The sequence below is a fragment of the Homalodisca vitripennis genome, chromosome 2 (assembly GCF_021130785.1).
Source record: "Homalodisca vitripennis isolate AUS2020 chromosome 2, UT_GWSS_2.1, whole genome shotgun sequence".
Classification (NCBI taxonomy): Eukaryota; Metazoa; Arthropoda; class Insecta; order Hemiptera; family Cicadellidae; genus Homalodisca; species Homalodisca vitripennis.
Genome location: NC_060208.1, coordinates 104,937,873 through 104,951,222, shown reverse-complemented (window position 1 = coordinate 104,951,222; position 13,350 = coordinate 104,937,873). Strand labels below are relative to the sequence as shown.

At 31.8% G+C, this 13,350-nt stretch overlaps 1 protein-coding gene across 1 annotated transcript; it reads right to left on the bottom strand.

Moving 5' to 3' along the window:
- Window positions 1-2,153: 2,153 nt before the first annotated feature.
- On the bottom strand, window positions 2,154-13,220 carry LOC124355752 (membrane-bound alkaline phosphatase-like). The gene is made up of 9 exons (XM_046806909.1): window positions 11,028-13,220; window positions 7,817-7,894; window positions 6,907-7,127; window positions 6,018-6,277; window positions 4,978-5,083; window positions 3,775-3,976; window positions 3,438-3,655; window positions 3,125-3,356; window positions 2,154-2,614 (listed from the first exon to the last, which is right to left on the bottom strand). Exons 1-9 carry the CDS (start codon window positions 11,086-11,088, stop codon window positions 2,346-2,348), a joined length of 1,647 nt encoding a protein of 548 aa, XP_046662865.1. The 5' UTR covers window positions 11,089-13,220; the 3' UTR covers window positions 2,154-2,345.
- Window positions 13,221-13,350: the final 130 nt, after the last annotated feature.

Genomic DNA, 13,350 nt, shown 5'->3' with positions numbered 1-13,350 from the left:
AAAATAAAAATGTCATAAAATAACATGTTTCTAACTATATTGTGTTACTTGAATAAAATGGTTTAGTAAATAAAAAATAAAGCCAATATTTAAGTTATAGTTCAATTTATAGCTCTTAGGTATTAGTCCTTATAAAAAATAGAAAGATATCTACAGGAATTTTCAGGACATTTGCCTTCTTTCGTGATACCAAAAATCAGTAACACCACGTTTTGAGATCTGCAATGTGATATCTTCTTCAGGTAAATAACTAACCTAATATATGTTATTATGGTACTTATTTGTATTATAGGATCTTTACACTTTTGGGGTTCAAATTGTTCTAATATTAACATAGATGGACGGTAGAGAAAACGAGATGTGACATGGACGTCGGCAGAAACTTTTCTTTTTGACATATGTAACAATAGGTAACTTAGTTATATTTAAAGATTTCTAACTAATTCAATCAATATTTTCTATCAATGTAGGAAGAAATATGATACGTAGTATTACAAAGATTATGAGGCCGATCGCTTTTTCAAACATTAATGTAATATTATTATAGGCTTATGCCCCCAAATTTCAGTTCTTGATACGCTACTGGAAGTACCTGTATTATGACGTGGCACGGCGCCGGTGATTTAGTCTGGGTTGGGGTTCTAGTTACTCAATTATATCAGTAATTGCCGATATTGCAGCCGCTACCGATAATATAACCCACTAGTCAGGGCAGTAGGTCGCCGTGTAGCTCCTCTATTGTAATGAACCACACAAACATGTTTTTCCTTTTATTTTAATTTTGGAAATTGGGTTTCGTATCAGATTAAATATAATACAAATACAAATTTTGTAATATTATACGTAAAATAAAAATAAATAAATCACGTTTACAAGAGAAAATCAATACTGTATTGTCCCTTAATATATCTTTTCGTCATTTCTTTATTTAAAGAAGTTTTATTTATTGTTATTGTACTCATTTAATTTACTTTAACAAATTTAAGCTAATACAACAATTTCAATATTACGTACAATTAGTTTAGTACAAATGGCATTAATTTTTCATTTTAAAATCTGAATACTTCAAGTGTTTATTAAAGTTTTAACTATAAAATTGGTTACACTTACTACAGCTATTGTCTATTGTATATCAATTGTGCACCTGATGAGATATTGGAACCACCTCGTTTAGATTACGCTGTACTTCTGCTGAAAGAACCTGACGGAGCTCTTTATTGTCTGTAATGTCGAAATAAATACAACACGAAAATAACTAAAACCTCATCGTGTTGCCGAGAATACGAAATGGAAAGTTATGGCAGGTTCTACATAGTATTGCTAAGGTACTCTACACCTTCGGTCTGGCTGAATGTCTTCAGACGGACAAGATTTTTCAGTTTAAAACTTTCTTTATCTTGAGAATAATAATTGTAATTTATATATTATAGTGCAAATACAATTTAAAAAATAATGGCATTTTTCAGGGTATGACCATTGTGAAAATGTTTACAAGTGTTCAAAAATTGTGCTATTCCTTGAAACATTCCTAACACTAAAAACACAAGCAGGATCTCAAACACAAATTATGAGAGCAAGATGTAGCAATGAAAAGTATCAATATTCTCAATATATCCAGAAATCGGCACTCAGTAACATTATGCCGTGACCAGAGTGCAATCTGTCTTATAAGTTGATATTTATTGGATGTCCAACAAGTTCTTGCAGTGGAATTGTTGATTCGTTGAATTAAAATATTTTAATTTCTTGCTTATAATATTCTTTGTTGCGTTCACGTTAGTACCTACATTTATACACAAAGAGTAATAGTAGTAGTATTAGTAACAATATTTTAATTTTACTCTACATCCTTGTAACATTATAAAATTTTATTGTCAGAACATGCAGTTGTAAAATTTATGAACTATCACATTCTTTTTTTTAATAATATTCTATATTCAGTATCAACTATGTAAGTAGTTCATAGTGACCTTTTTCGTCACCGACTTTGGATCTTCTCAGATGAACATACCTCCAGATTTCAGGAGTCGAGTCAGTAACAGCGTCACATCCCAGACGCTGCATTACTGGATGAATCCTAGATGAACTGGAGTTAAACTCAATATTTACATTGAATCAACCCTTTTAATCATAGCTACGTTATGTGTAGAATTTGTACGAAAAAAACCATTTAATTAAATTACTTTACAAATTTGATTAGCTTAAAAACTAACAAGAAGCAATAGAGATATGTTTAAATTTCATTCCTTGTGGTAAATTAGCTGAAATTACGATTTTCAAATCAACTTTAAGAATGGTAAATTATTGAATGGCTCACATTGTATAAGAAAAAACTCAAAAAAAGTTTATATGCCAAGACTGATAAAGATCGCCATCGTCCACAGCAGTACCCACGATGTTAGGGAGGTTACATCCAGGCTCGACGAGGCTACTAGGGCTTCAGCAGCGGGACCAATCCTGGCCGCGTAGCCCATCACGTGGGGGATGAGCGACTGCTCGTAGTTACCGACGAGGAGATGAGCGGACGGTCCTCGCGCGTACACTCCCACATCCTGCCCGTCGTGTGTCTCTGATGATAGCAAGCTGATAGTGGGGAATGTGTAGTTGACGTTTTCTAAAAATAAAGTGAATACAAACGTAATAATGTCGAAAGTCTGTTATTGCTACCACCAATTTACATTAAAGTACATTAATTTAAAATACAAATTTAACCGGTTCTGAATCCCCTACTCCAGTGAATGACGAATAACATGTTTTAAAATTAAACATACCTTGCAATATTGAGATAATTTTTATCTTATTATTAAAGTGGTAAATAGCTATAGCTGTTATTGAGTGAAGCTTTTTGACAATTGAGGACTAATAATTAAAACTGTTTAAAAGTCTTATGTTTTAGTCGATATAAAAAATCATAATTAGTAGTTTTACAAAATTAGCCAATCTTACAAATTGTAAGCAAATTTCAGTAGGTAGTAACTTTCGATAAGTATATTTATACCACTACTGAAATGTTATTTTCAGATAATTCTACTTAACCATTTTGTTTTTTACATTAAAAATTAAATGTAATGACTTTTGAGATAGGAAAGATTAAAAAGTAAAAGAAGTATCAGTCATCAGTTACCTCTGGAATCATTTCTGATGTCATGCTGAGAGTGGCTAGGCAGGTCGAAGCGGTGAGTGTTCGGACCGTTAGCGTACGCTAGTGTAGAGTAGGTCAGATTATCCCTTGTGTTCTGTACAGTAGTGAAGATGTTGCTGCCTCTGAGTGGATATCCGTTTAGGGTCATGGTGTGAGCATGGTCTGCAGTTACTACTATCAGAGTGTCGTCCTCACTGGTCATGTTGACAGCCATCTAAATTATACAAAACATGCTACACACATACTGTACTTACACATTAAAAGTACTAAACAGTGTAATTAATAATGCGAATACCTCGATAGCCTTGTGGAATTCAACAGTCTCGTCCAGAGCGATGTGGGCTTTGTTCTCGTGATGTCCGTGGTCGATTCTACCTCCTTCTATAAAGAGGAAATAGCCGTTTTCTTCCTTTTGCATCATCCGAATGGCCAGTGACGTCATCTCTGTTAGGGTAGGCTGCTGACTGGGGTCAGCATTGACATGATAGTCCATGTGTCCTTTGTGGAAGAGACCTGTGTGAGAGAAAAATGATATTCAACTATCATTATAATAGTGATCATACATGATTAATATAAATATTGGCTGACACAAAATTAAAAATATACATCATCCAGTATGCTATGAAACTCACCAAGAACGTAATCAGTCGAGCTCACGTCTAAATTCAACAGTTGGTCTCTATTCGAGATGTAGGAAGTGGTTACATTTTTGGATTCTTTCAGTGTCTTCCAGGTATGTATCAAGTTTTGTCCATCACCCCTCTCTCCGCTGTTGCCATAGCTGTCCTGTAGCTCTTGGGGTATAAAATAAGTCCTGCCTCCTCCAAGAATAACCTGAACTCCAAACAGGATTAGTTGCTTGATATTAATACCTACCTCATATCTTTCTCCACATGGAGTCTTACAAGTATAGAAGTATATAAGTATAGAAGAAATATATAAATGGAATCAATATACGATGTCATTATCATGGCACAAGTCAAAGAGTATACGATTAGGTACCAAAAATGTAATACGTAAAATTTTTTAAATTCACTTAAATAACAAATTTTCTAGGTTAACGTTGTTGGAATTTTTTTCATCAGATGCCGTGCCTCACTTGTTTATAAACTTGTTCATTTTTAACTTAGGTTAACATAAAAGCAATATATGCCCTTACCAAATTTGTATATGTTCCGACCAATAACAATGCTTTCCCGACTAGTCATTTAACTAAACGTTTCAATTCCAGGGATTCAGCGTCTGGTAAAGTTTAATTAAATTATTATCTTTATCTGGGAATCGATTTATGAGTTCACTATGTCAGATGTTTTAAAGATTGCTTCGATTCAATATATGCTTTATTTTATAACATAAATAATGGTGGAAATCGTATCAGTTGTTCAAAGTTTGATATTTATAAGAGAAAACGCTGTGCCCAATTCTGCAGTAATATGAATAACACATAATATAGTAAAATATGAACAGAGAACATCGATGAACAAATAAGCTTTGAGATTTGTTATTGCATGTGAAGTTTTAAGCTTGATAAATCCACTGACATAACATAAACTAATTTCGTTCTATTAGCCCTAAATTAGTTTTTCAACAGTAAGGGACATGGCCAAACAAATAAAAACAATTTTTGTTCAACAAATAATTGATAAAACTAATTTTTACAGCATTGTGGTCAATGCATGTCAAATAATCGGCTTGAAATACATTAAAATCAAATTAAACATGAAATAAATTAATGTTTTTACGATTTTCTTTAACAACCAATATTTTTCTTTACTCTATATCTTAATTTGTATGACTATAGCTTTATATAATAAGTATATTCTTGATAGTAATACCTTAAGGTTTTGTCCTGGATTGTTTTTTATAAGTTGCTGAGCGATATCTTGTACTCCTGTGGCATTCGGATAGTCTCTTTTGATATCCAGATCAGTTTGCCAATACCTAGGAATAGAGAATATTTAAATAATTAAATTTTAAAATAGAATATCAATAATTAATTATTAAACAGTAAAATATTTTAATATAAATTAATCTAGGGTTCATTGAAGATATTTTGCCACTATTACCTTTTATTTCCTAGTTCATTTGATTATATAACCTTCAATGGTCATGCGGGCTTCATCGTGCGACAGAACTCACACCACTTTCAGCTAGATGTCAGGATGATAAAAAAATATATAATAACATTTTAAAACAAATTTTCTACGGTAAAGGTTTTTTGTGGTTTTGTTCACAACTGTTTGAATTAGTGAATATATACCTTTAAAAATACATTTTTGAAATGAATATTTTTGGGTAACTTCGAGAAAATAACAGATATGTAAACATTGCCAGTAATTAAGCAAGCAAACACAATGGACATACTAATATGAAAATTTAGCAATACATCAATCATGGTGAGGAACAACTATTGTAAAAAATAAAGATTTACGGACAAAAATAGTACATAGACAATTTGCAATATGTATTGATAATTTCAGCACTTAACACACACACACACACACACACACACACACACAGTTTTCTTTAAAAATTGAATCACAAAAAAGTTATATATATATATATATATATATATATATATATATATATATATATATACATTTTAGTTTATATGTTAGTTTAGTTATTTAAACGCATATGTGGCAGATAAAATAAAATATAATTGATTCGTAAAAAGTAAAGCCTCTGTGGTGTAATGGTAGCACATTCACCCGGCAAGTGTAAGATCCGGGTTCGAGTCCCGGCGGAGCAAGTACTTTTTGTGATTCAATGTTTATTGAAAAATTATATATATATATATATATATATATATATATATATATATATATATATATATATATATATATATATATATATATAGCACTAGATGCCTTGCCTGTACGCAGTGTGTGAGTAGCCGGCTGCTGGAGAAGCGTCTGTTACTCTACAGGTGGTGACGATGCCTGTTCCCTTTCCCGCGTCTTGTGCCCACTGAAGGATGGAATGGGTGTGGAATTTTTGGTTCTGCATGGCTTTCCAATCCTTGTAGCCAACATCTGCAGTGACACCTAAGGTCCTTATGTTGTTCTTCACCCCGGTCAAATACGCGGTCCCGGAGCACGCAGAGTCTGCCACTTGAGAGTCAACACAGTAGGTCTGGCAATACACGGTTATATTATATTCATTCCAGTACTAAATTTTAACACATTTGTTTAGTTACTCAATTAATACAATCTTGTGCGTTAATACGAATAAAATATACAATGTAATAAAAAGTTAAGAAACTACTGTAAAATAACTGTCCATTGTCATATCTCATAATTAGACACATGAAATCATGTGTTATGTACCATTTCATAATAGTAGTTAACACTTTTACTGCGGCTCTATACTTAGTGATCTGAAGTACTTTCACTGGGTCCACGTGCTTAGTGTTAAATAATGAACTTACAAATTTTAATGTCTGGCGTGATTGGGCGTAATTGATTACTTGAAGAAATTAGTCAACATTATTATTATATCAAGCAAAAGTGACAATCTAGAGCCAAAGTAGAATTATTCATCTGTTGATGCACATTATTTCACTAAGATTATCCATAAGTGCTTATTTTATGTCTTAGAAACTACAGGTATACCTGTAAGCCCAGGTTAAGTGTTAGAGAGGGCTTCTTAGCCCTAACTTCGCCTGGTAAAATAAGACATTCTTTACTTTTTTTTATACCTAGATGTCTGACATTTCTCGTCTAAATCACTGACAAAATGTCTGACATTAACGTTGATCACACCTTAGATAAGCCAGTGAAGGGAAACTTTTCAAAGGACAGCTGCTGCTCTTCCCCAGGTCGATTATTCAGCTGTCCGAGGTATATCCTGGCCGCGGTAACGGTAGCGATAGACATACCGTCCCCCAGGAACAGGATCACGTTCTTGGCAGGACCGGTGAGCAGGGGTGTCTCCAGGTGCCGCTGTAATGCCGCAATACTTTGGCTGTGCCAGTAGCTCGCAGCTGTCACAAAATTAAACTATATTTATTTTTAATTAATGCGCAGAACAAATATTTTTCAAGTAATTTAACAATAGTATCACAATACCCATAATACTACTGTCTTATACAGGAATGAAAAATCCTTGTTCTTAGTTGTTTCCCACTTCTTGCCCATCATTAAGTTAAACTGTACTCATACGTAATCAGTTTTTGACAGTGCATCCCAAGCAGTACATAGACAATTTAATTTCAGCAGCAGTTTCAACTTTTATACATTCTTCTTAATTTTGTTGGTTTTCTTAACAATTTTACCGTTAACGGTAAAGTGTACAAAGCTTTTCTTCTGTCTAGCCCCTCAACTTTCGACTATTCAACACCACTTTCAGTGGTACATGAAAATCGACTTATCTTGGTTTTGCGCCTACAAGAAGTGAACGCAGTTGATTTATAGCCTGTTTTTTCTATGACTTTTTCTTAGCGGTATTATCATATTTGTGTTTAATTTACATAGTATGTAACAATTACTATAATCTATGGCATTAGCCATGTCATTTGATAAGTCACTCATTACAGTACGTATAGAGTGTTATAACTAATAAAATTGCTATATTCTGCAACATTTATTCTTTTCATAGGATCATTTCATTGTTACTCCTTTTACAATACCTATAATGTATTATCTCTTATTTGCAATATAAATTAAAACTTACTATATTCTGCAGCATTCACCCTTGCCATAGGATCATTAGATGCAGCGACCAAATCTAAATTATCATGAGCAGGAAAGTCTGAAAAATAAGATTAATAAATTAATAAGTAATGCTTATAGATATTGTAGTTTTTTATCGTTAATTAACCAAACGTATCGTGATGTCAATGAATTGTGATAATTTATAATATAATCTAATCTTTACTTACAAATTCAAAAAATGTAGAAGTCATGTATTTGAACATTTATTCTATTTATTACTCTCTCAGAACACATTTTCCCAACAATTATTGATACTTCAACTACTAAAAACTGATTATAAATAAGTAAGCAAGAATATTATTACAAATTACCCTTCTTCATTTACAGTAAAAAGTTATCAGAGTCTTTTTCCATAATTATTGCTATAACATTTGTCATAATATAAACACTAATGTTTTCGCAAGCCTACATAACAATGAATTCGTGTCTCAGGTTTCAGAAACAATGGTCGGGGATTCAAGGTACAAACTTGTATCAAAAACATACCTCCTTTTGTCCCTAACACAGGTAGGTGATTTATTACAGCAATAGTAATACAATACTACCTCAGTTAAGCGAGGAGTAATTTGTTTCTCTTATAATTAGTAAAGGGTGTATGATGGCAACATAATACTTTTACACTTAATACAATGACTGCTACTAGTACCAACAGTAGACCATCGTGGACTTTTCTTGCATTATGGTAACATGATTACAAGGAACACAACATTTGCTCCTGGTTTAACTGATATGATTGTATTACAGTTGCTTAATCTATCACATGCCGGTGTTGCGGATAAGAATTATATATATGTTACAAGACTGTATCCATAATCTCCTAGCACATTTTTTTAATTCTGTGGCAATTTAACTTTTTTTGTGGACAATTTTGTGGTTAGTTAAGAATACAATGTTTTAAGAGAGTTTTAGTTGTAATGTTTGATATCTGCACAAAGAAAACATGTAAATGTTTCACACTGGAATTCTAAGGACGTTCTAAGCTCATATATTGTAGGAACTAAAGTATAGTCTCGTATCCATGGTGAATTACATATGTTAAATTATTACAGAACATAGAAATTTATTTTATATGTAATACCAATTTATACGTAATATTGTAATTCTTGAATGGTGGCCTAATTTTTTAAACCATCTCAGGTCCTAAAACAGTGATGATACAAGGGTTTTTAGGTTATTACCATATTCGGATTAAGTAATAACATTTTCTGCGAATTCTAAATTATGAATGTGAGTTTAACAGACTTTTGAGCTGTTAGAAAAATTATAATTCATTCTAATTTGCGTCGCAATATTGGTGGCATAATAAATTCGCGATATTTGGCCTTGTTTTCTAGAGCCATATTTTTAAATAAATGTATTGGCTGTTGAAATGTTATGATTGTATAATATTTATCTATTTTATTTTATCTATTTAATATATTTAATATTTAGTTATTATATTTACAAACAGTCTAAAAACATTCATCCTCAGACATTCCCTAAACATTCCCCATAAAGGTCTTAGCTAAAAAAAAAAAAAAACAGTCAGGCTATTTTACAGCACACTCTGACAACTCTTTGTTTGAGTAGCTCTGTTGATTATGTCTTGTGACATAAGTATACTGGTATTATGAACATAGTCGAGTTATGTACATCCAGACGAGGTGTTCCAACGAAATAGCTGTAAATTTACCGAATACTTTAAGCACATTATGTGTTTTGTTACTTTCCTGTTTTTATAATTACTTGACTTAAAACAATTAAACCATAGAACTAAGAATAACAATCCAGTATTTTAAACATTTTATTTGGATTCCTCCAGGATATGATACAAAGTGCAAGTAATTATATTTTGATACACACCACTGCTATCATTTCTCTTACTTGTATGGTTATTTTAGAAGCAACCCTCGAATCCTCTTTATGAAGTAGCACTACAGAGTAAATAAAGCAATCTCTTAATGATATGCAAGAAATCAAATTCTATATAATACAATTTTTCATATAAATATTAAAAATATTATAAAGATACAGAGAGGTATATAGGTATATTCTTAATTGGATAGTAATAATTATAACAATGGCTGAATTTTAGAATATATTTAACTCTGATATGACGAGAAAAGTACGTATCACTCGGGAGTACTTATGATAAGCGCAGTTTCGTATTAGATCTAGTCTCTGGTTCGCAACATTTGTCTATTTTTATAGGTTATTTATATGTACCAGATGTCGTGCTTTAATGGAGGAAATTTTCCACAAAGCCGTTCATACTCAGGAACCAAGAGTGGAAAGAATACACTTTCAACGTTTTTACAAACATAATTATGTTGAAACGATTTTGATGTATAAAATTTCAACCATTTAAAGTTTTCCAGTGCATTGTTGTTAGGAATTGGTTAATGAAATATTATGGATCATGAAATCTAAATTACAGGTAAAGAGCTAAGTACAGTCATATATTGAGTGTTTCGGATAAAACATGCCGGGAGAAATGCCTTTTTAAATTGATAACACAAGCCTGCATCTACGATAAAAAGTGTGAATCTAATTTTTTTATCTGTATATCTCCTAGTTTACATGATCCATACTTGATTCTAAGTGAATAATCTAATATAAGCTTGTATTAAGGTATAATAAAATCTATCATACATTGATTAATTATTTCAACTGCATGTGTCGCGCCCGGAAGCCGTTGGTAATGTCCACAGTTTTAAAGTGTTCTATTTTATTTTTACGAACCTTAGTATAATTTAACTTTTAGATAATTAGTGCAATATGAATATAATAAACTATCAGAAACTACAACTTTATTTGAAATATGATATTTACACAACCAGGAATACATTCAGTATTTGTCTTAAGCATATTTAAACATAGCTACATATTTAATACTTGCTTTTACACAGAATACTGTTATTATTTTAAACACCTCACGGGAAATTGTTATATGAACCTGTAATGATAATTGTCTGTGGTATTAGCCATCTATTATGAATTAAAATATGTTAAAAATCTATGATTCTATCATAAACCATTTATTGTTTGCAATTTTGAGCACATTATAATCGAAAGACATGTTTTGTAAAAATTGGCAAAATATGTTACTACTAAATTTACGTATATTATATTAGTATTCCTTATTATAGCGTTATCATATTTAAATATTTATACTTTGAAAGTAGTATTACCATGGTATCGAGCAGGCGTGAAAGACACGAAGCATGATAGAAGCAGCAGTTTGAGAAGCATGGTGAGGTCTCAGCGTAGTGGCCTAACTCAGAGTCGATTACACCGCAGTTAAATATTACAGTTTCAAGTGGCACGGGAATAGATTAACTCATGAAACATAATTAAAATACAGATAATAGAATGAAATAGTCATTTTATTACAGCCTTAAGTATACTCAGCCTGTAATATTAAAGGCATAAGTTTGATTAAACTCGGGATTTGTAATCGGATAACCCTTGGCTAATTTACTTGTCATAATTATTGTTTGGGATTCGTTTCATCTAAACTTTTAATTAATTCGTTATCAATTATTGATGAGAATTAATTGGGTAATTACTACATGTGGTTTGTGTGTGCTTTTCTTTACCACACCTACTGCTTCAATGTGTTAAGCAACATTTCATATAATTATGGCTATGAGACTAAATAGGAAACCTTTCCTTAATTACCAAACCTATTCGGAGAACATAACAAAAGGAAACAGGAAATTATGGATAAGGAAAAGTTCTACCTTGCTGCATCTACTAAACATAGACTGGTAATGTTATTTAAAAAAAATCATTTGCTGATTACGATGTCTTCGAGACATTGGACGATAAAAATTTCCGCTCATACACAGGAAAATTAAGCCCTTCAGCTTCTTTGCCAGCATAGTCTCAAGCTGCTGTCTAGTTGACAATCCTTACAAGCAGTTATAGGATTATGATATACTGTAGAGAACTTATACATGTGAATGCCAAGCACTTCAGCTTCTCTACCACCTTACGCTCTCGCTGCAGTCTACTTGAAAGTATATATTCCACTCTTACATGTATTCATAAATTTATGACGTACTTCAGAGTACTCATACACAGGAATTCTAAGTACTTCCACATGTCTGGCACCTCAGTCTACCGCCGCAGTCCAGTTGACAATCTCTTACATACAGTGATAATATTATGATGTACTTCAGAGTACTCACACACAGGAATGCTAAGTACTTCCACATGTCTGGCACCTCAGTCTACCGCCGCAGTCCAGTTGACAATCTCTTACATACAGTGATAATATTATGATGTACTTCAGAGTACTCACACACAGGAATGCTAAGTACTTCCACATGTCTGGCACCTCAGTCTACCGCCGCAGTCCAGTTGACAATCTCTTACATACAGTGATAATATTATGATGTACTTCAGAGTACTCACGCACAGGAATGCTAAGCACTTTAGCTTCTCTTCCACCTCAGTCTACCACCGCAGTCCAGTTGACAATCTCTTACATACAGTGATAATATTATGATGTACTTCAGAGTACTCATGCACAGGAATGCTAAGCACTTTAGCTTCTCTTCCACCTCAGTCTACCACCGCAGTCCAGTTCACAATCTGTGTGTGAGGAAATATTTTTAAATATAATACTCAGTGCAGTACATTTAAGGATAAATTACACTGTTAAAAATAAATACAGTTTTACGTTATAAATGTTTGATTGTTTTCTTTTAACTAAATTATAAAAACATATTAAAATATAAGTATAAACTCTTGTTATTATAAACAAATACTGTTTATAATAACAATTACAATTTTAATAATCTTTAGCTTATGAAATATTTACAAGCTTCGTATACTAAACAGAGGATATCGTTTAAGACATTAAATATTCGTGTTTTATAGTTGTTATTTACTCCCAAACTATATTTCATCATAAAATAACAAATCATTGATTATCTACTTTTTGTAATGAACTATTTTTTCTTTGTTTGAAGGTAATTTTTTTGAACTATTTTTACTTTTATTAAATTGTACTTACAGTATTTTGATTTTGATCTTAAAATCAATATTCCCTTTCCAAATGGCAAACATTTTGTAAGAATTACTACGCAGATGAGTTTACTAAATAATACAAGATCTTTATTATATTTAGATAGTTCCTGTTCTGTTTAAAACATTTAATAAATTTAAGTTGTGTCGAATTTAAGACACATTGATACTACATGTTCTTTTTGTTTGTTTTTTAATCGTTACAACATGCTATGCAATATCTCTATTTTGTGCTATGCAAATATGGTTTCACGATAGCACTATTTCTATTTTTCGTAATAGCAAAAAATTCACTGAGTGTGCTGAATACATTTTTATAAATTTTGGTTTATCAAAAATATATGAAAGATATTATTTAAGCAGTGTATTTCAGTATTTTTGTTTATAGATTATTAAACATAACATGTATTAAAATTGAGTTAAAGGCTGAGAAATAGTTCCATTGTATTATTAAAACATAAGTAATCATTCCACAAGGCA